Here is a 22,947-nt window from a genome sequence, read left to right on the forward strand (position 1 = left end):
TCTTATTTATCAACATGCAAGTATCTCCTTGACAAATTGTTCGAAGTGAAAAACATTATGTATAAATATGATGCCATCAATACAAAACTGTGTATTTATATATGTAATTAGATTGGCTGGAGGGGAAGCCTCTTGCACTGTTGTTGGCAATGCAAGCTGGTACAGCCACTCTGGAAACTAGAACGGAGGTTCCTCAAAAAGGTCAAAATAGAACTACCCTACCATCCAGCAATTGCACTAGTATGTCTTTATCTAAAGGATATTTAGATATCCTTTATAGTGATTATAGTAATCCAAAATAGTGATTAAAAGGGGCACACGCATCCCAATGTTTACAGCCCACAACAGCCAAAATACGGAAAGAGACCAGATGTCTATCAACAGATGAATGGATAAAGAAGAGGTGGTCTATATATATAATGGAATATTAGTCAGCCATCAAAAAGGATGAAATCTTTCCATTTACAATGATGTGGATGGACCTAGAGGGTATTATGCTAAGTGAAATAAGTCAGTCAGAGAAGGACAAATATCATTTCACTCATATGTGGAGTTTAAGAAACAAAACAGATGAATATAGGGGAAAGAAGGAAAATAAGATGAAATAAGATGAAAACAGAGAGGGAAGCAAACCATAAGAGACTCTTAACTCTAGGAATCAAACTGAGGGCTGCTGGAGGGGAGGTGGGTGGGGGGATGGGGTAATCAGGTGATGGGCATTAAGGAGGGCATGTGATGGAATAAGCACTGAGCGTTATATGCAACTGATGAATCACTAAATTCTACCTCTGAAACTAATGATACATGTATGTTAACTAAATTGGGAAAAAAAGATTGGCTGGAAAGGCAGAGTCTCAAAGTCATAGCAGCAGTATCTCTAAATAGTTGGATTGTGGGATATTTCTACTTGCTAATTCATACCTATTTGAACTCCCTAAATTTTCTGTAGGAATCACATGGTATTACCCTTATAGAAATAAAAAAAAAAAAACAGAAACAAAACAGATGAAGACAGGCCCAGCCATCCTCCCTCCTCTGGGCTCTTCCCTAAGAGACCCACCTTCATCAAATCAACAGCATCTTTTGCATCCCTTTCAAAAAAGTCCACTGGGAAATCTCGGTCTGGGGGTCTGGAATGTCCATATCCTCGGGGATCCCAGGCAACCACTGTGAAGAGCTTCTTACTCAGGTTCTTAATCTGGGGTCCAAAATCAGTCTCTCCACTTCCTAAAAATAGCCACTCAGTTACCCACAAGTGAATGATTTCATTATTTCAAGCACATTACAGTAAAAGCAGAAACAACTACAATCTTAAAACAAAGTTAGACAGCAGGATGCAGTCCGCAAAGTAACCTTGTGATGATAAAATCCATTTACTGGGAGGCTGACTTCCTCTCCTGGTGGAGTTCAGACCTGCCTTTTGTCTCCTCCTAGTGGCTACTTTGAGAACAGAGGCCCTGATTCATTCGGTCCTGTATTATTTGAGCACTTAGGGTACTTTCCCAGTTAATCTTGCTTAATTAAAAAAAAAAAAATTTAATTTAAAAAAAGGAATTTATGAAACTGCATAGAAATTGACTTATCAATATGATATGTTTCTGGGTGATTTTTTCTTTCTTTTTAAAAAATGACTGTTAAAATGAGAGAGATCCCAATAATATCTGTCAACAAATTTATGAGATTTGGTCCAAGTTATTCAAAGTACAATTCTAAATTCCCAGGTGTTTTTTTTACTAAGCTAATGTGAATAGCCCTGGAGATTTTATTTCCTGGTTATAAGTAAACACCAGAAAACTCAACTAAAACACTAAAATGAAGGGGAGGGCAGGGTGTGGAGGGAAGAAATCAAATTAGCTTGTTCCATTCAAACAGCAGCATGGTAACAAGCAGAAGCACGTTCGTGAGGCTGTGGTGGAACTGCCTGGCAGTTCCCAGCCTGCCCGTAAGGTCACGGCCACTTGTGTGCACACCTGCCACATGTGCCGTGGAAGGCCAGATTCTCAAGGAGCCCAGTCCGGGGACAAGTCAGCATTTCATTTATAAAATCTGCTTAGCTTCTGGGGCGCCTGGGTGGCTCAGTTGGTGAGGCGTCTGCCTTTGGCTCAGGTCATGATCCCAGGGTCCTGGGGTTGAGCCCGGAGCCAGGCTCCCTGCTCAGAGGGGAGCCTGCTTCTCCCTCTCCTCCGTACTCGTGCACTCTCTCATGTTCTCTCTCAAGTAAATTTATAAAATACATCAATAAATAAAATAAAACAATAAAAATAAAGTCTGCTTAGCTTCTAAGGGCTGGTAGCTCAGGCCACATGTGGATACCAAACATCTTGCCTGATAAACTAGCTATTACTACAAAATGTCTTTTAAGACGGTACAGGGTCATTTAACATTACCAAGGACCACCATTCTTCCTGGGAAGATCTACCTTTCTCAACATCAGGTAAATCATTCAGAAAACCTAAGGCAAAAATATAAATGGAGGGGTGCCTGGGTGGTTCTGTTAGTTTAGCGTCTGACTCTGGATCTCAGCTCAGGTCTTGACCTCAGGGTTTTGAGATTGAGTCCTGTGTTGGGCTCCACGCTGGACATGGAGCCTACTTAGAAAAAAAAAATATATGTGCTTTTTTACACATATATATGGTTTTACACACACATACATATGTGTATGCAAATTTGGCAAAGCATTTTAGCATTTTACTTTTAGAAGAAATCATAAGGAAATTGTATATGTTGGTATTATTTAACTAAATTAAAACACTACTAAAACCCTTAAAACCAAATTTGAGTGTCCTGGGATCACTGGACATTATCCCCCAGAGCTGTCTACACGTAAATTACTTATCTGAAAGATAAAATTGGGATCCAGTTGGCTTTACTATGCTCCATTCATGCCAATCTAATTCTGACTTCCAAAAAGTCTTTAAATTAAGTCTTGTTCTTAGCTCTTATTTTAATTGAGCGTATAATCAACCACAACAGGGTGATCAATCCATCTTCTAGCACTGGAAGTCTTGCACCCTGGAACCCCTCGATTCCAGGCACACTGGGATCGTTGGTCAGTAGCTCATCTCCTTTCATCTATCCCTTCCTCCTACACCCCTTTCTTTGACCCCTGTTATCCTCCCAAATTTTAGGTAACTATACAGTATAACTGTATGGGGAAAAAAAAAACACCCTGGGTATTTAAAGGACTGAAGAATACATATAGTAAAAAGTTATCTTTCTTTTCTGTCACTTAAATTTGTGGCCAATATTAAAGCATTTAGCAAAGCACTAAAATTAATAATCAATATTCGGCATCTAATAATGTGAATGCATCACAGACTACACAGCATGCAAATTCCATTAAAAACTTCCAGACCCAACATTCCAGGAAGCAGCAGGACTGCGTGCTCTCCCTCTCCAGTCTGCTGATAGTGCAAATGGACCCCATTCACAGCTACTTTGCCCGAGGTTATGGAGGTGCTGAAAGAGAAAAATCCCACCCCCAAAGAAAAATTACTTAGCAGTACAAACGTAATATGACCAGACTGCCCTTTTATATACCTGAGTCAACTCCAGTACCCTTCTCAGGCTTCTTGGATGACTTTGGTTTGTGCTTTAGTTTTCCAGACCTAAAAGGGGACGGCTTACTAGACTGCAGATCTGAACTGGGCCTTCGTGTTTGAATGTCCTACAGCGCCAGCCCAGGGCTTACCCTACGGAAGTACTGAGAGGCTGCTGAAATCAATGGCCATACACCCCCAAGGGCACACACCTGGTAAGCTGGACGCCAGTGGTGCCAGGTGCAGGCTGATGCGGGAGATTCACACAATGACATGCGAGGATGAGCAACCGGGACACAGAGCCTGGAGCCATTTTTCAGGAACTCAGCAGATCCAGAGGGGCAACCTGGGCCTTCGGCTGCACTGGCAGTGTTCCTAAGGGCGCGGCTGGTCTCAGGAGTCCGCAGAGAAGGCCTTGGTCCCTAGGCAGGCCTTTAGGTACATGGCTTCTCATGGACTCTGGCCAGCTGCAGACGGGCTTCTGGCAGGAATGCCTGTCTGCGCTGCTAGGGCCAGCCTGGTTTTTAACATGTTGGAATATTTGTGTTGATCATTAAACACACAGGTCCATAAGCTTCCATGTCAAGAGCCCTCCCTGTGCCGCTGACCCTCCTTGGCCCAACACCTCCCATGACGTAGCATCTAACTGGACACGTTGGCTCAGGAGAGTGCCTCGGGCAGGACTTCTGCTCGGGTCTGCTCTGACCGATGCGTGTACCATATCAAGGGTACTGCTCTGATGAACCTCTCCTCTGAGGCTCTTCCAGAAGCTCCAGAATGACTAAGGAGGGGTACATAGCAATAAACACATATAAGGCTCCTGGATCAGGCCCTAACAGCCTCCTCACTAGGTGAGGGTGACATGCGGAAGCAACAATCTGGCCCGCCAGGACAGATGCTGGAAGGAGGTGCTCCGCTTCTCCTGGCAGGATGTTAAGGAATTTACATTAACCACTGCCCCCCCTTTTCTTTATGTACTCTCTACCCCTATTACCTCTCTGCAGTTAGTCAAAATGCTTACTGAAATGAAGCATTTTTTTAAAAATGAGGTCCTCGGTGCCCGGATGGTTCAGTTGGTTAAGGGTCTGCCTTTGGCTCAGGTCATGATCCCAGGATCCTATGAGTACCGTGTGGGGCTCCTTGCTCAGTGGGGAGTCTGCTTCTCCCTCTCCCTCCGCCCCTCCCCCCTGCTCATGCTCTCTCTCCCAAATAAATAAAAATCTTTTTTAAAAAATGAGGTCCTCTTTCCTCTTTCGGTTTCGTCTCATCACCAATTTCAAATGAGAATGCAGGAACGAACGTGTTGAATGCAGGTACGTTGTCTTAACACAATTTCTGCAAAAATGACCGAATTGGGTGGTAATAGAGCCTGGCATACCTATAAGCTCATTATCTATAGAAAAATCATGAGGAGCAATAATAAAGCCACTGAGCAAGGGTGGTATCATACTGACACTGCCAAGTACTTATCAGTGTCCTATTCTTCGGAGTCCTTCATTTTTATTGTTAAAGTGGCTCTAGGATCCAGATAAAGGCAAATAATCCTCTGGTGATAAAGATTCATTTCCACAAACATTTATTGACATAGTTACTTTTGCCCACAATCTAGCAGGAGGGAAGATAAAGAGACAATAGATTCTCTGCAAACCATCAGGGAGGGAAGGTTATGACTGAGGCCAGGAGCACGGCTGGAGCGAGTTAGCAGGATTTCCCACCTTCACCACACAGGAATAAGGCCTCCAGAGATGACAAGCACTCGCACAGCTCGTGTTAGTGAGAATGCACACCTTTCTTAAACCTTGTGCCCTAAAGATTTCTGAGGGGCTCCCTTTCTTGCAGCGTTCAAGGACATGCTTGTAAGAATCATTTTGTACAGTCAGGAGGTCACACACAGTGAGAGGAACCCCACTGCCCACAGCATCTTCCTCAACTTCCAAGACACTGGGATTTCGTGGCTGGGTGTTGCTGACTCTCAGTCTGGAACCGTTCAGGGGCCTCAGAAAGGGCACCGCCTTCCATGGGCATCCTTTCCTTCAGCTTTCACGATCATTCCGAAATCTCTTTGGCAAAAAAACGTCTAACTTCCCTTCACGCTTTGCTGTATTTGTGTTTTGGTTCTCCCATTCCAAACTTTTCCCCCAATTATCCCTATCCCAGCTTTTGGTTGCCCAAGATGAAGGTTAAAAACAAAAGCATGTAGTCCAGAATTGGCATAATGGGAACTCAGGTCAGGGCAAGGTTACTAAGGCAGAAGACTTTGAAGATGGTTTTAGAAAAGAGAGACCATATCGGGTCAAGCAGAGTATCTGGAGAAGAGTGAAAAAAGTAGCATTTGAACTGCACTTCCAAGAGGAGTAAAATTTTGAAAAAAAAAGAATGTGGTGGGGAGGGTGCTTCTAGAATAGCATGATCAAAGGCCCAGGAGCAAGGGACATATGTGGGGACAAGGCAGTGTTCAGCCTGGCCCGAGTGTGGGGTCCAAGAGGGAGCAAGGTTTGGGCTGAATGCTGAGGGGGCCTGCAGCCAGGCTAAGGGGAAAGAAGACGTCTCTAGTGCCTTGTCATCAACATCCTATGTGTCCCCACACCGGAGGTACCCACCACTGTCACATCAGCCCACCCCATGGGGTTAATGGAGGTTGCCAAAAACCTTTTATCGATCTCCGGGTTGGGGAAACAAGTAAATCAATTTCAAATGCAAGAAAAAATTTTTATTTAAAAAAATAGTTATTGAATAAAAAAATAAAGTTATCAAAGTATTTACTGAATGATTTATCATCAATAGAAGACCACTGAAATGAGTAAAGCATTCTTTTCTCCAGTTTAGCAAGGGGCCTTTAGACAGTAGTTCAGGCCTCATTTTATGTGTCTGTGGAAAGAAAATCAGGCTGCAGAGAGACCAGGCCTTCAATGGCCCTGAAATGTGCATATTACTTGAGCCACAATCAAGATACCGAATTTCCCAAACACTTACACAGGAAAAAAGGATAAAAAATTTCAGAAAATTTAAAGACCAAAAATGAATCTTTCCTTTGGGGTGTCCATCCGTCTTTATCACCACTTTCTCCCCACTAACGATCACTTCACTTCTCTAACCCACGTGTTCTCAAGCACGTGTGCTCATTAGAATACCTGTGGAGAGTTAAAAATATAGCTGCCTAGGACAATATGCTTGCCTAGCACAAACCCGGGACACTATCACTCAATGACTGGGGTAGAGCCTTGGCATGTGCTTTCTCTTTCTCTCTTTCTCACTCTCTCTCTCCCTTTTCATTTTCCTTTCCTTTCCTTCCTTCCTTCCTTTTCTTTCTCTCTCTCTCTTTTTAAATATGGAATGCCTCACGAATTTGCATGTCATACCTGCACAGGGGCCATGCTAATCTTCTCTGTATCGTTCCAATTTTAGTATATGTGCTGCTGAAGCGAGCTGGCAGGTGCTTTCAAAAACACCACGACACTACTGTACTATTCATTCGCTCATCTATTTCCTGAACTCCTTCTTTGTTCTGGGCCCTCCACGTAGCTTAGAGGCGGCAGAAAAGACAGATAATTAAATCAGCAGATAATTAAATCAGCAGGCACTATGCAGTTTGCCTAGTATTATGACCGAGAAGTTGGGAGGATACAGGAGATGCTGGGGGTGCAGACAGCAGACATTAAGTTCCCCACACCTTAACCAACATCTACACAGCTGCCTACTTGGCCCCTTTTTATGAGCGCATTTTCAGCTTCCCACTGTCTCAGCGGGAGGCTCAAACTTAAGATTTGAATCATCTGGCACACTTAAATTTCCAGATGCCCAGGCTGTAAAATCTCTGGGGTGGGACACAGGCATCTGTATTTTTTAAATTCCTCAAGAGATTCCAATATACAACCAAAGTTGAGAACGACTGTACTGAGTTAATTTCTTGTAGAAGAAAAAGAAAATCCTAACTATTAAAAACAGCCTGTAGGAAGGCCTGCTCACCTAGAATTGCATATGCCTTACCTCATATTTGTCCCTGGACTCTTTTTCCGGGAAGCTGGATAAGTAATTTTGTGAAAGGGAAGAAGGTCACAAGCAATACAATGATAATGACTCCCGGGTTGTGGGGGCTGAGCTGCTCCCTTCCAAGAAGGAAAGTGTCCTTCAAGAATCTAACGACTTGGGAAAACAAACATTTAGTTTCATTATTAAGCTAAGTAATGAACTCTATTAAGAGCTTACTTATCTCATTTGTTTTGCTGTGATGTACATTATACTTACTCTAATTTTACCAATGAGAAACCTGAGGATTAGAATGTTTAGACAACTTGCCCCAGTCACATTACTGGTAATTTACAACAGTAATGATGGTGTCCGACATCAGCGCCTTTGGCATTTTGTCCTTTGCTTAGAAATAAAAATGAAGCCAATTAATACAATACATCCTCACTTTGAAAGTCCTACATATTCTCCATGTATCTTATGTTCAGCTATTTTTGGGGTATATTTTTTCCAAAGTAACCATTAGCTACAATAACATAGTAGCTACCCCTAGGGCTTGAATTAAATGAATTTTGATGACTTACTTTGCATCTCTTATACAGTGCGTTACTACTGAGATAGTCGTATCTGTATCAGTACTAACTGCAGCTACTAATTAGTGAATTCTTATTATATTCCAGGCCCTTTACATTTATTGTCTCTAACCCTCAGAACAATTCTGCAAGGCACTAGGCTCAGAGAGGTTAAGTAACCTCCTCACATTTGTGCAGCTGAGAAGTGGCAATGCAGCCATGTAAACACCTGAGTCCATGCTCTTTCTGTTACCTCACGGCTGAACAAAGTGTCCCAACCGGGCTCTGGCCCTGGGGCCCCACGCACCCTGACTACCAGACCGAAGGGTGGTGGTGGCAGGTGCCAGGGAAAGGAGGGTCTCTGATTCTCAGGCAGAGCATCCCAAGGTTGAACTCAAAAAACAGTTTTCTCCTGGCAGATTGGTGGGTTCTGTAAATTATTAATACTGAACTGTACTCGACATACAACTGCAGATAGAAAAAGCATTTTTTAAAAATTTTTATTATTATTATTATTTTTACCTGGTTCTGGAACAAACCAGTTTACAGATTACAAAATAAAAAAGAGTCAGAGTTCCAACCACAGACAAAACAAGCTTCTGGAACACAACTCAAGTGTAGGTTGGGTACTGGCTGTTCTGAAGCAAAGGTCTTAAAGGGGTGCTTTCACCTACTTACACTGGGCTGCACCTTCATTTTAGGATCAACCAGTACCCTGCTCGTTTTCTCTGATTACATGTAGTATCAACTTGCAACTGCATTTACAAAACAGCAGTTCAAAATCCAGAGAAACCTGTTTTTCAGAGATATTTTAGGAAGAATGATTTACACTAAATGGATGGGGCCTTCCTGAAACCCTTAAACAACCTATCTCAACTTGGGTATTGGTACATAGTAACCTTACTTCAATCTCTTTCTGCAAACAGGAAACTGGATAAATTGCCATTTTTCAATGTTGATTTATACAGCTGTGAACATTGACCTATTTTTCCACCTGTATTAAAATAGTCCTGAAAATCTAAAAGTTCTAAAATAATAATAAAAAAGAACTTAAATCAAATATGAAACTTAGGAGCTAGTTAATCACAACATAAAAATTTAAAGCTGACCAGATTTTTCCCTTCTCCTTCCAAATTAAATTTTCAAATGAGAAGTTTTCACATTGGATCAACTGAAGTTCTAAATGCCAGGTACCCATTTGGGATTTGACTTTTCCATAAATGGAACTGACCCATCACCAGTTAATTGCATACATGCCGTGTGTACGTCTGTGTGTAAAGAGTACAGGTAGGTGTGTAGGGAATGAAGTAGAGCAACCCTCATGCTGCTCTGACCACATTTTCTGCTTAGTATCTCTTGGGACCAAGGGCACCCATTTTTAAGACAGTAGGTGAGAGATTAATCTAGCTTTGTCTTGTTCTATCTCGAAGTGTACGTGAAGATGGGAGACAGGGAGCCAGAAAAGAAAAAGGCAGGTTCTTCGCCTTTCCGACTACATCTGAACCTCAGAGTCAGGCCAAGGATTCTGAATTATCCCAGAAGCTCAAGGTGGTTCTTTTGCACATTAAAGTTCAAAATCAGAAAAAAAAAAAAAAAAAAAAAAGCCGACGACGACGACGCAAAGACTTTGTACCCCGGACTATGAGAGCTAACAGGTCACGGAAATTCCCAGGCTGGCTTTCGATATAAGAAGCATGAGAGATAAGAGCCCTGAAGGTGTGAAGAGACTGGACAAAGCAACGAATAAGAATGAAGGGTTTGGGATTCTAATCTCTGTCTTGAGAGTGTGGCTAAGATTACGTTACCCCCCTGGGTCTCTTTCGTCTGTCTGCACAATGAAGGGCTTGCAATCCATCACCCAAGCTCTTTAAGGCTCCAGTCGCAGAAGTGAAACCGATGCATGGCTGAAGTGCTCAGTCCGGGAGGAGCAGAGGTGGAGGTTTGCTCCACCGCCTCGCATGCACCCACGTTGGGCAGGCTCCGGGTCGCCGCCTAAGGGCAAGACGGCGGAGACGCTGCGCCCACGGCTACTGCTCGCACTGCCCCAGCCTGCCCCCCNGCCCCCCCCGCCCCCCCCCCCCCGCCAGGCTAGGGCTCTCCTCTCTCGCCGCCCCCCCCAGAGCGCGGACCTGGCCGCGCGGGCTCCCGGAGGGAAGCGGGTACCATTACCCGAATGCGGCTCCAGGCCCGGCACGGCGGACCTGGTTCCCGGGTTTCAGAATCGACAGGACGATCTGCAGCCGCCGCAAAGACGAGCTACTCAGCAGCGCAGCCATGATCACAGGTGGCGCCCAGCCCCGGAGCGCGCCTGCGCCGGGCTCCACCTACCGTCCTGGGACGGCTCCGCAGCGCCCCCAGAGAGCGAGCGTGCGCCCCGCCCCGCCCGCCGGCCGCTCCAGCTCCCCTCGCTGAGTCGCTAGGAAACGCGCAGGCGCTGAGGACCCGCTCCGCCCGGCTGCCCGGGAACACGCAGGCGCCGGGAGTTCCGCGGGAGGTGGATTCACTGGTCACGTCCCGCCAGTCTACCTTCGTCACGCCGGGGTGCTTGGCCACGTAGGCAGCTGGAATGTCTCTGACCCCTGACAGAAACGGGGCTCAGGGTCCCACGGGTATTGCGACTCAGATCGTCTCTCGGGGTGCCAGCTCTGGCTCACGAGGAGCACGTCACAGTCGGCTCTGCCGGAGACCCGTCCCTTCAGGGAGGCGAGGCCACATCCGCCCATCCCTCCCATCTCTCAGGGGGTCGGTGGTGAGGAGGCGCTTGGGAGGGATGGATGGAGAGGAGGCGCTTGGGAGGGATGGATGGAGAAGGGGCCTTCAGGCTGGCTGTTATCAGTGGGGTGAAATGCATTTGCTTCTAAGAATGATGCAATTAAAATTTTCCTTCATATCATCTCACACCCATTGGTATAGCTATTGACACACACACACAAACCCAGAAAATAAGTTTGGCAAGGATGTGGAAAAATTGGAACCCTGCGCACTGCTTGTGGGAATGTAAACTGGTGCAGTGCAGTGGAAAACGGCATGGTGGGTCTTCAAAAAATTAAACCTAGAATTACCATAAGATCCAGCAACTCCACTTCAGGGTCTATACCCTCAAGAAATGAAAACAGTGTCTCAAAGATATTTATACACCCATGGTCACAGCATTATTCACAGCAGTCAAAAGGTTGAAAGCAACCCAAATGTCACTGGAGGGATGAAGATATAGCTGTGTATACATATAATGGAATATTGTTCTTTAAAAAGGATGGAAATTCTGACATACGCCATAGTATGGATGAACATTGAGACATTATGCTAAGTGAATACACCAGTCATAAAAGGACAAATACTGTATGATTTCATGTATATGAGATACCTGGAGTAGGCAAATTCAAAGAGACAAAGTACAAAGGCAGTATGCCAAGGGCTTGGGGGGAGGGGAGAATGGGGAGTTAGTATCTAATGGGTGCAGAGTTAGTTTTGTAAGATGAAAGGAGTTCTGGAGATGGAAACGATGGTGGCAGCACGATGATGTGAGTGTACTTAATGCCACTGAACTATCTGGTTGAAAGTTAAGATGGTAAATTTTATTTGTATTTTATCACAAAATATTTTTCTTCTTCAGATCATGTAATTCAAGGTTTATAAGGGTTAAAAACATTACCTGCAATTCACAGTTCAGTGAAGAAAAAACTACCGCTATAACGCTGGCTACCACTGTGCCTTAGCTGGAAATAACTGGCCTTCACCGTCACTGGTTAGCCTTGTCTCCAATTATTCAGGATAGCAATAGCTTCCTTGCATATTACATTCTTTCTCCTCCATGAGACCCCTGTATTGTAACAGTCCCAGATACACAGTGCTTTTTAAAGTGTTACAGCCATGGAAAGTTCTGATACCTGCAGTATCCCCACTAGCCATTTGAGTTTCTTGAGCGATAAAGGCAAGGCTGGCTTAAAGATGGATTATGCAAAAATATTCCCTCAACATAAATGTGTCACATCAATTTCCCGCATAGAAGGAAACAGAAATACATTTTAGCTGACTACTATCATCTGACTTTCAGAAACCTTTGGTGGGTCAACGTTTCCTTATTTTTCCCTGACACGTTGATTTGGGATTTCTGGTCAGAGATCATGAGAGTAAAACTAATTGTACAATTTTAACCTGTTATCCTACTGAGAAGCAAAAACAGTAGCACTGTGAGGCTTTAGGTTATCGGTGTCACAATTGATTTTTAAGTGCACACTTGAGAACTAGTCCTTTAGGTATAACACTAGTGCACGGTTTAAAAAATAATTTTGTGCCAGGCACCTTATGATGCATTATTTTGATCCTGACATCAACTTTATTGCCCTAGTTCTAGAAGAGAAAATAGAGGCTAAGAGAGGTTAGGAAGCAGGCCCTCCATACACAGCTGAAGTGTGGCAGATGAGAATTGAAGCCTGCTTGATTTCACAACCTGTACTTGGATTGTTATTTGTTTTGGAATTCACTGGAATAGCATTAGGCCTTCAGTGATTTCTTTGTAATCAGATACTTCTAAAATCTTGACCATATAGACACCTAATGTTTTGCTTTGCTTTGTTCTTTTGTTGTTGTTTTCTTGACTTCAGTCCTTTGCAGTGAAATTGCGCATTAACCCTGCCTGATTGCAATGGGTAAAAATCATTAATCTTTCACTTCTTACTCCTAAAACACTAAAACCTGATGGATAAAAGTACACTTAAAATGTAAACCGTGATGATGAGGGAACAGAAGGCAAGCTGAGGACAAAGAAACTGACGCCCTGCAACCCCCCCCCCCCCACCATGGGATGTACGTGACATTCCTCAGGCACTCCTGGCTGCCCTAAAGGACAAAGAAACAGTTAACCTATAGATACCACAATCCTGCAAGACTTAAGTCTCCCTCAGTTTGCAAATATCTTAGCAGTTTACAAGAACAAAGCATTTCTACCAATAACCTAGCTTCCGGAAGGGAATGTAGCTACAATTAAATGTCCTTATAATCTGCAGGCTCTGGGAAGTTCCCAACTATCTTCATGTTAATGCGTTGCTAGAGGGAAAAACAACCTTAACTTGACAGTGGCAAGGCCTCTGGTATATTGTGAGTCTTCTTTAACATATGAAAGTATTTCTCAACCTCCCTTTTTCCTTACCTCCCCCAACCCCATGGTATATAATCAGCCACCCCTCACAACCCCGGTGCAGCAGCTCTTTCTGCCCACGGGTCCTGTTCCCATGCTTTAATAAACCACCAATTTTGCACCAAAGATGCCTCAAGAATTCTTTCTTGGTCGTGGGCTCCGGACTCCACCCCACTGAACCTTACGAGTATTCCGTGTCCTCATCATTTGGCGCCCAACATGGGGCTTTGAGTCTTTACATCTGGACTCTGAGCTTCGGTGCAAAATTGGTGAGTACTTTCTCTCTTCCTTTACTGTCATTTCAGGGGCTCTTCAAGGAGTACGGTCTTACTGGAACACTTTCATGTCGCTAGGTTAGGCCGCAATCCTCTAGCCCATGGCTACTCTATGGGGAGGAAAAAGCCTGCCTTTTGGCTGGAAGTTAGTACCCTGGCCAGGATGGTAATAAGACCCAGAAACTTGATGCCCTCTTTTTACTGCTGTCCTTATACAAAGTCATCTGTCTTGGGCACGGGACAGCCACCTAAGTGACTAGCACGGCTGCCAATCTTAAGACTCCCGTGTGAGGTTTCCTCCTGATTGATCTAATGTGATCCCCTCCACATTCCTGGCCTAGCCACTTCTGGCCGCGGGAACTCCACTCGGAGCAGGCCGAAACCAGTACCCGATTGAACTAAAACCCAACCAGGGACCGTTTCCTAGGGAAGTTGGCTGTAAGGACCACATGCGTTGGAATGTTGCTTAGACCATGATGGATTTCTATCTTTACTGTTCTCCATCAATGTCCTCTACTAATTACTTAGGCTATAAAATTTGGTAATTTCCCCCTTGTTAAACTTTTCTAGTTTTCTCCATGGGTTAAAAACAGCTGGTTCTTCAAGGCAAGGTAAAATACTTTCAAGGCAAGATAAAATAAGGCGTGACCTTCACGGCACAACCTGCAGGGCATAGTATCCAGTCCATTCACCAGGCACCCATTGGCAGCCTAGGATGCGATGGAGTAGGAGAGGGACACCGGCATCCCTCCTACAGGTCTTTTACGGCAGGAATGCCTTCACAGGAAGGCAGGATTGTGATCAATAGCGATGTCTTGTTTGAGGGATGCCTCTGGTCGCTTTTGACACACAGGAACCTCTGACATATCCTGCGTGGGACGCCACGTGGGAGTTGGGGGGGATTTGGTAATGGACCTTCTTTACTTTTCTGAGCGCGGCCTTAGTAGGCTGCTTCTTCGGTTCCCAAGTATTCTCCCTTGGGGTGCCTTCTAACCCATTGGAACCAATTCGGATTGCAAAATTTAGGAAACCACAGCAAGTGGAAAATCTGATTTCACAAGGCTGCAAGAGTTGCAAGTCGATGTTATTTACAGTAGAAACCTTAGGGTCTGAGTATCTTTTGTGGAACCAAGTAGGGATAGTCTTCTTTCTCATTTTGTATCCATGTCATCTCACTTAATTGATTTCCTGCCCAACTGATTTTCTTGTATTGAAACTCTTCAGACAGAAATTGGGTCTTTTTCGCCCAGTTTTTAGAGCGTGGGGGCTGAAGGAAAGCCTTCCGAACCATGTTTGAAGGACAGTGGGGCTGCAGACTCTCAAGGCAGCATCCTGAGAGCCAAAAAGCTGTCCAGAAGTTTCTCTTCTTTTTTCTATCAGCTTCCTCTTGCCTGCTAATAGCAGGAAGGGGAAAGGGAAGAGTACATACAGGAAAGGCCAACTTAAGTGGAGAAGCCCAGTTTCATTTATACAAACACATCATTTCAGTTGCTTATACTTGAGGTACAAAATTTTATTTTTAAAAGTCCATTAAAAATACCATTTTTGCCTCTTAACATGAATCATTCAATTGCTTTGGGATTTAGAGAATTTAAACACTCAGGACAGAGGTACAAGGGATACATTTAGAAAAGCAATCATCCGCCCACTCCTTTCTAGCAAAGCCTGGGACTCTTCCTCCATTCAATTTTTCTTTTGGTCTATGTAATCTAATGCTATGTGGTAACTAAGTAGTGAGCCTGGATATGTGTGGATAAGACACAAGGTTCATTACTTTGTAGCAGTGTTCTTCTCAACTGGGGCAACTGTGCCCTTCCAGGGAACATGTGACAATGTCTCCAGACATTTTAGCTTGTCCCAACTGGGGACAGGGGAGGGGAGAACAGCACTATTGGCATCTAGTGGGTAGAGGATACTTTCAGAAATCCAGATCCTACAATGCTCGGGACAGCCCCCACAACAAAGAATTATCTGGCTCAAGATGCCAATAGTGCAGAAGTTGAGAAATTCTGTTTTATAGTTCTACTCCAGGTGTAGGGGTGTGTGTGTGTGTGTGTGTGTGTGTGTGTGTGTGTGTGTGTGTGAGCTAGGGCTAGCGGGATTTTAGAATCAGAACCGCAATACTGTTATCAGCCCACCAGATGGAAGAATCTGTTCTGACATCCAGAGTCACCATACTGCATCCTTCTCTCCCTCCTTCCCAGAAGGGCAGAGCACAAGGACACACACTGTCTGTTTAGCCAAGTGCAGGCAGTGATCCTTGGATGGCCTGCTTGCCTCCAGTCTTCTAGTCTTCTGGTTCCTTTCACTCATTCCTGAGTTTCGAGTGGGCTTTGAAAGGCTGGGTGTCAAAGGCACAATTATCAGGCTTTAAAGCATCCTTTTTTGACATCACAGCTGCTCACAGAAAAAAATGAAAATATTTCTACAGTATCCTGGGGTAACCTGAGGAAGCTGCTCAACAGTGATCAGCCCTGAAGCTCCAGTCACAGCCAGGTGGGAAGAGATCCATATTCCCTGCACACATACTCCCTCTGCAGGGCACAGAGGCTGGGAAAGTATAAGTGGAAAGAACTTAAAAACTGCATCAAGAATTGATGTAGTCACAACTGGCAGCAATTTCTTGCAACAACCGCCTGGAAAACTCTGATATTTTTGTTCTCTCTCTGTCTTTTGTTTTTGTTTTTTTTCTGTTTTAGTACTCCCTAAAATCCCTTCAGGTAATTTATGGAGTGGAGACTGCATGTAATTCTTGAAGCCTGTAGTGAGTGACACACATTTGATACTGAAGTTAACAGACCTTATAGTTTTGGAATGAACTGTGGTTAGAATACCAAAAAAAACCTAGTTGAGGAGAACGCACAATTTCACCGGACTTTGGTTATAACAGGAGCCTACGTGGAAAAAAGAGCATAAAATAAGAAAGTTGGCTTTGTTTACGTCCCCTGATTTTTTTTTTTCTTGCTGGAACAAAACTCCAGGAAATTAAATGAATGGCACTGTTGAAGGTTATGTAATGAACTGAAAGAAAATTATCTTCCTCAAATATCTCTCTCTCCCTTTCAAAACATGGTTAGGCTTCTTTTTGGATTGGGTCTTGGCCATTACTAGGTCTTCCTGGTTAGCAGGTTGCTTGCTGTAGATTTCTTTCCCATTCTCCAGCTATGGAATGCAGGAGATTTTTATCAGACAGAGAACCTGTATCAGTGAGGAAAGAACGCTGAAGGATCTGAGGCAGTACACTTTCAGTGGGTTACATATTCACAAGGTGAGGAGATTACCTCATGGTGCCAAAGCCCCTTCTGGAGTTAGCTCTGGCTGATATGTACCAAATAGTTCAGAAGGTCTATTCTGGAACACTGGTAGAGTGCATAGGCCAGCTTTCCCACCGTGGCCCCCTTATTGCCTTCCCTCATCAGCCACTTTTGGAGCATCTGGTAAACTTTTTCTTTTAGTCCATCTCGATCATAGTCATGGTCAATTTCATCAATCTGTGGTTCAGTGAAGCCCAACTTACGGGCACAGTTTTTCCATTGCTTTCCCAGATTTTCCCTGACTGGGTCCAGATGTTTATCCGTCAGACTAGTGACATTTTCTGCCAAACAGAAAAGAGAAGAAGGCATCAGGCTACAATCCATTTGAACATTCTAGTTTCAAAAACCTGTATAAAGAGTATTGGGAAGACAGTAAAAAAGGTAATTTAATTATAGAATTGTTGACCCGTGAGGTGAGTCTTTACATGTCGGGAAGCCCATCTGAAGTGTTTCAGTGAATACCACAGAGAACCTCTTCCTCCTAGCAGATACCTCTCTGAGCCACAGCTGATGGCTTTGGGAATAAAAGCCCTGCTTGGCTACCAGGCTGTTCTATACAACCTTAGCCAGTGGCCCTGTTAATATCAGACCTTCCTGATGTAAAGAGGCAAAACACCATTTTTGTTCCTTTTGGCATTGTCTACTTATATCTGGCTAGCATCAAGGTCATTCAACTCCTGATCCCCTGCACCCAACAGTTCACTTTCCTCTTACTTAGGGAAACCGAGACCATCAAGTGTGAACTTGTTCAAGTACCATGCCTTCCTTTGTCTTTTAAGGAATGAGGTATCTACTTTTCAAGGTCTATTTTGGGACTCCTCTCTCCTCTACCCTAAGTGCTATCTTCTCTTCTCCTACAGCCACAGCCTCCCTTTCTACTGGTTCCTTCTCCTTAGGCCTTCATAAAAATAACAAAAAGAAATTAAAGTAGAAAACCATCACCACACACATTTTCCTTGATCCTCATCTCACCCCAATAAGCTGAATATAAAGAAAAAGACATCTCACACTCAACCCCCCAACTCCCATTCTTTCCTTAGCTCCCCATAATGCAGCTTCTGTCATCACTACTGGATGTCAGCAACCCAAAAACCTCCCATGATATTTCCCAGATTTTGTCAATACCTCTCTGGGAAAAGGACCCTGGGTTTCATCAGATTCTCAAAGGCACCTGTGTCACCCCAAAAGTTACGAACCTCCTAAGGAGGACTATTCTTCAAATGGATTGGGCCAGGGATTGGCAAACTATGGCCTCTGGGCCAAATCTGGCCTGCTGCCTGTTTTTGTAAATAAAGTTTTATTGGAACACATCCACGCACATATGTACATATCATCTGTGGCTGGTATTGTACTACAAAGTCAGATGAGTAGTTGCAACAGAGACCTCAGGGCCAGTGAATCCTAAAATATTTACTATCCGGCCCTTGATAGAAACATTTTGCCAATCCTGGGGTTGATCATAAAGGTGGGTTCTTAAATCCCATTGTTTTGGCCTCATGCTCGTGTTTCCCAGGTTGTGTTTTGGGATTCATGTTATGAGCCTGTGTAGGGGAGCCCTATAAAAGAAAGCGCTCTTGTTTTTATTACAGAGGTGCTGTTGAGGGCATAGTCTTCTATATATTTTCAGAATCCCTTTTGATGAAGATGTGAGGGAACTACCTCTCCCAGGCCTAAGTAGTGATATTGATCACGATGATGATGATGATGGTGATGTGTTCAACACTTTCACGGATCTTACTATGTGCCAGGCAGTGTTCTAAGCTCTTTGTACATATTGACTCATTTAATTTTCAAAACAAATCCGTCAATTAGATATTATAATTATCCCCATATTAAACATAAATAAATAATAAAGGAATTATATGGAAATTACAGAGACACTTTACAGAGAAAACATGGGGCAACTTTCAGCGAGAATAATCAGAGAAATTTCAGGATTCCACTGTATCCCTCTAAACAATAAGAAAGCTCAAGGTTGCTAGACAATGGGTCCTTAAAGGGCATCTTACCAAATATATCTTGGTACTTAGAAGCTGGCTCTTCTTTCAGGTTCATGTCCGGTAGCACTGAATTCATTCCACCAATCTCCATATAATTATGGTCTCCAACCTGAATGCTAGCACTGTTGTATATGGCACATTTCACAGACTCATCTGAATAGAGTGAAACACACAGGTAAGTATATTTAGATTGAAAGCAAGAGAAATAAATACAACATGGTAAAAGGGTAGAGCTTTGCTCCAGATGCATAAGTTAAATTATTTATCCTATGCCAACCTTTGAAATTTTCTTCTTTAAAATGTAGCTGAACCAACCTCACATCCATCAGGATGACTATTATAAAAAAAACAAAACCAAAAACAGACAGAAAGTAACAAGTGTTGGCAAGGATGTGGATGAACTGGAACCCCTGTGTGCTGCTGGTGGGAATATAAAATGGTGTGGTAAACAGTATGGAGGTTCCTCAAAAATTAAAAATAGAATTACCCTAAGATCCAGCAATTCCACTTCTGGGTATATACCCAAAGGAATTGAAAGCAGGGCCTCAAACAGATATTTATACACCCATGTCTACAGCAGCACTGTTCACAACAGCCAAAAAGTGGAAGTCACCCAGTGTCCATCAACAGAGGAACAGATAAGCAAAATGTGTTATATACTGGCAATGGGATAGTTTTCAGCCTTAAAAAGGAAGGAAATCCTGACACATGCTACAACATGGATGAATCTTTAGGACATTGTGCTTAGTGAAATAAGCCAGTTGCAAGAGGACAAAGACCGTACGATTCCACTTATATGAAGTACCCTAGAGTAGTCAAATCCATAAGGACGCAAAGTAGAATGGTGGCTACCAGGGACTGGGGGGAGAGGAATGGGGAATTAGGGTCTGATGAGTACAGAGTTTCAGTTTGGGAAGATGAAAAGAGCTCTGGAGATAAATGGTGGTGATGGTAGCCCAACATTTTGGTTTCATCACAAATGGCAGTCTTTGGCCTATATAAGGTAAGAATTAAAATATCCCAGACTTCTTTCTTAACCTTCAGAAAACAGCAAGCAAGTAAAAGAACACAAGCAATGACCTTCACTTCCATCAGAGATTGGGTATAATGGGACCACTGTGATGCAGATTAGAGCAGAAGATACCTACCAATTAAAATGACCTGTAACCCACCATTTGCAGGCAGCTGCAATGAATCCCACCCAGACCGAGGCAAGTGGTCTGATGGAGACTATCCCACAGGTGCAAACTGCATCTGGTGTCCAAAGACCACGAGCAACTCACCCTTGTTACCTTAGAGTCTACAACAGAGCTAATGGCTGCTTTATTTTCAGAAACATTAAAAAAAACATTATAGCTAAAAAAACTGTTTACCTCTTGATGGGAAAGAGGTGAATGGAATGGTGGGTGTGTTTCCCAGTAGGTTGGTCTCAGGCACTGGAGTTTTATGCACACTTGGCATATGGCTTGGATTTGGCCCATACCAAACTCTTGAGCCTGCTGTTCCCAGATCCTGTGGTCTTGTTCCAAAAGTGAATGGATTGTATAATCCATTGTTCCAGTATAGTACTTGGGGTTGGCTGGTTAGCCCTGTTGATTGATGTAGTGCACTACCAGGACTGGTTGCACTAGAATAAGGAAGGCCTTTTACTCCTGGGTTCTGAACGTTCTCATGAGGTCTCTGCTGCGCAAAAGGGTCATGGGAGACCCTTCGTCTCCTTTCCTCTTCTCTATTATAAGCCACATTCTGTCTGAGCGGTTTTGTCTGCCTATCCATGCGGCTTCCAAAAAGATGGTAGTTGGCTTCCTCCTGGAGTTTACTCTGCAAGCTGAGCTGATTTTCCTCCTGCTGATTCTCTAGGGAGGGAGCAAACCAGGACTCCTCCACGGGACCTATCCCAAGTCCCTGGGAACTGTGCAGCGAGCTGGGCTGTTCTGGCGCTGAGGAGACATGATCAACATTGCAAAGAGTTTCATAAAGCAACAAGAAGTAAAATGAAACCTGAGAACCATCAGACATCTGTATCTCAGAAGAGCATACTGAAACCTTTGAGAACAAATAAAAAAGCATTTACTTGACCATCCTCGTCCTACAAGTTACGTGGGTAATTCGTAGAAGTCCATGCATGGTGGTGAGAGAGCAGTGGAGAAATGTTAACAGGCAACAGAAACCTAAGTGTCACAGGAATGACCAAGGAAGAAAGGGACTTGTGTTGTAGCAGAGACGGTGGCTGTCTCCCTTGGTGTGATGCGGGGACTACAAGGTAAGAAGAGGAGCAGCTTGGTGGCAAGCACCTTCCATGGATTCTTTTATTCTTTAAAAGCCCTGTCAGGGTAGGAGCAATTATTATCATGATTTGATGGATGGGGTTTACAAGAGCTTAACTTGCCCTAGAAGAGATAGCTAATAAGTGGCTTCCATATCCTATACTCTGTTTTCCCTTTTGTTATAATGAAAAAAGTATCCCTCCTTGAATCTGAGATCAACCTCTCTGCTTATTCTCCCAATTTGTCATCCCTGACCTCAAGGACCTTGCTTCCACACACGTCCCCTCTTGTTCCTGAGTTGTCACTTTCCCCCTATCAGATATGTTAGGCCTCTTATGTTCAGGATGCTTTGTGATTTTGGTGAATGCACTGTTATTTACTATTTCAAATATGTATATCTTCACTCCCAAATATAATATAAATTCCTTTAAGGCAGGGGTTAAATTTTATAGCTTCTTCTGTTTCTTATAAGGTTGTGAAGAGTATTTTCGAGAACGGAGTGAATGCATGAACAAACAAGTGAATACATTACTTTCAGTCATAGGATGTTACCTGAATTTGACCTGCTTGGAGGTATTGCTGTACAGTCAATCTGGAGAGAATGCATTCTCTTCACAAATGAATTCTGGGCTGCATCTGGATACTCTTTCTGTAATTAACAGCATATGTGTACACTTTAGTAAACAGTAGAAAATAGTTCCAGAAAATTATTTAAGAAAAATGAATCTTTTCAAATGGTAGAGATTTCATATAGCTCTAACAAGGAATAAATCTTTCTTTAAAAATAAACTTTTTTCCCCAAACAGCCAAAACAATCTTAAAAAGGAAGAACAAATTTGATTTCAAAACTTACTACAAGAGTACAGTAATCAAAACAGTGTGGTATCGGTCTAAGGACAGGGCAGAGACCAATGGAAGATAATAGAGAACCCAGAAATAAACCCTAGCATGGCCAACTGATTTTCAACAAGGGTGCCAAGACCATGCAGTGGGGGAACACAGGATATCCACACCCAAAAGAATGAAGCTGGACCCTTACCTTTAATATATAGAAAAATTAACTCACATGGACCAAAGACTGAAGCTTAAGTGCTCAAACCATATAAGCATTAGAAGAAAACATAGGGCAAAAGATTCATGACATTCAATTTGACAATAATTTCTCAAATAGGACACCAATAACATACACACCAAAATAAAAATCAATAAACTGGACTACATCAAAATTAAAACCTCTGCATCAAAGGACACTATCAAGAGAGAAAAAAGATAACCCACAGAATAGGAAAAATATTTGCAAATCATGTATCTCTGATAAGGGATGAATATCCAGATTACATAAAGAATTCGTACAATTTGACAATAAAACACAAACAATTCAATTAAAAAATGACCAAAGGGCTTGAATAAACATTCCTCTAAAGAAGATATACAAATGGCACAGGAAAAGATGCTCAACATCATTAGTCATTAGGAAAATATTCATCAAAGCCACCATATAAGATATACATGACTTCACACTCATTAGAACGGCTATATTTAAAAAACAAAACCCAGAGAATGAAAAGTGTTGGTAAGAATGTAGAGAAATTGGAATCTTGTGCATTGCAGGTGGAAATGTAAAATGGTAGGGCCATTATAGAAAACGATTTGATGGTTCCTCAAAAGTTAAATAAAGTATTATCATACAACATAGCAATTCCACTCTTATGTATATACCCAAAAGAATTTATTTTTTATTTTTTTTATTTTTTTTATTTTTATTTTTATTTTTTTTTAAATTTATTTATTCGACAGAGATAGAGACAGCCAGCGAGAGAGGGAACACAAGCAGGGGGAGTGGGAGAGGAAGAAGCAGGCTCATAGAGGAAGAGCCT

At 43.1% G+C, this 22,947-nt stretch overlaps 2 protein-coding genes and 1 non-coding gene across 7 annotated transcripts in view; all 3 read right to left on the reverse strand.

The window, feature by feature from the left end:
* BPHL (biphenyl hydrolase like) overlaps positions 1-10,404 on the reverse strand; it is a 36,525-nt gene extending 26,121 nt beyond the window's left edge. The window contains exons 1-4 of one of the 2 annotated variants that reach the window (XM_034660393.1): positions 10,247-10,374; positions 3,752-4,056; positions 3,356-3,459; positions 1,061-1,227 (exon numbers count right to left, since the gene is read on the reverse strand). In XM_034660393.1, the coding sequence (XP_034516284.1) occupies positions 1,061-1,227; positions 3,356-3,459; positions 3,752-3,852 (372 nt within the window). In that variant the 5' untranslated portion in view covers positions 3,853-4,056; positions 10,247-10,374. Of the gene's footprint in view, positions 1-1,060; positions 1,228-3,355; positions 3,460-3,751; positions 4,057-10,246 lie in introns of both variants that reach the window. The other variant, XM_002924881.4, reaches the window with a different exon arrangement.
* LOC117802543 lies at positions 6,862-6,964 on the reverse strand. Its single transcript, XR_004625912.1, has one exon. It is a non-coding gene; the product is annotated as a U6 spliceosomal RNA (small nuclear RNA).
* A 4,577-nt stretch (positions 10,405-14,981) lies between the features above and the next one.
* RIPK1 (receptor interacting serine/threonine kinase 1) overlaps positions 14,982-22,947 on the reverse strand; it is a 39,403-nt gene continuing 31,437 nt past the window's right edge. For 3 of the 4 annotated variants that reach the window (XM_034660395.1, XM_034660397.1, XM_034660399.1), the window contains 4 exons: positions 21,623-21,719; positions 20,177-20,743; positions 18,813-18,956; positions 14,982-17,084 (listed from right to left, as the gene is read on the reverse strand). In XM_034660395.1, the coding sequence (XP_034516286.1) occupies positions 16,798-17,084; positions 18,813-18,956; positions 20,177-20,743; positions 21,623-21,719 (1,095 nt within the window). In that variant the 3' untranslated portion in view covers positions 14,982-16,797. The remainder of the gene's footprint in view (positions 17,085-18,812; positions 18,957-20,176; positions 20,744-21,622; positions 21,720-22,947) is intronic. The other variant, XM_034660396.1, reaches the window with a different exon arrangement.

This window comes from Ailuropoda melanoleuca, chromosome 5 (genome assembly GCF_002007445.2).
Source record: "Ailuropoda melanoleuca isolate Jingjing chromosome 5, ASM200744v2, whole genome shotgun sequence".
NCBI classification, from domain to species: Eukaryota; Metazoa; Chordata; class Mammalia; order Carnivora; family Ursidae; genus Ailuropoda; species Ailuropoda melanoleuca.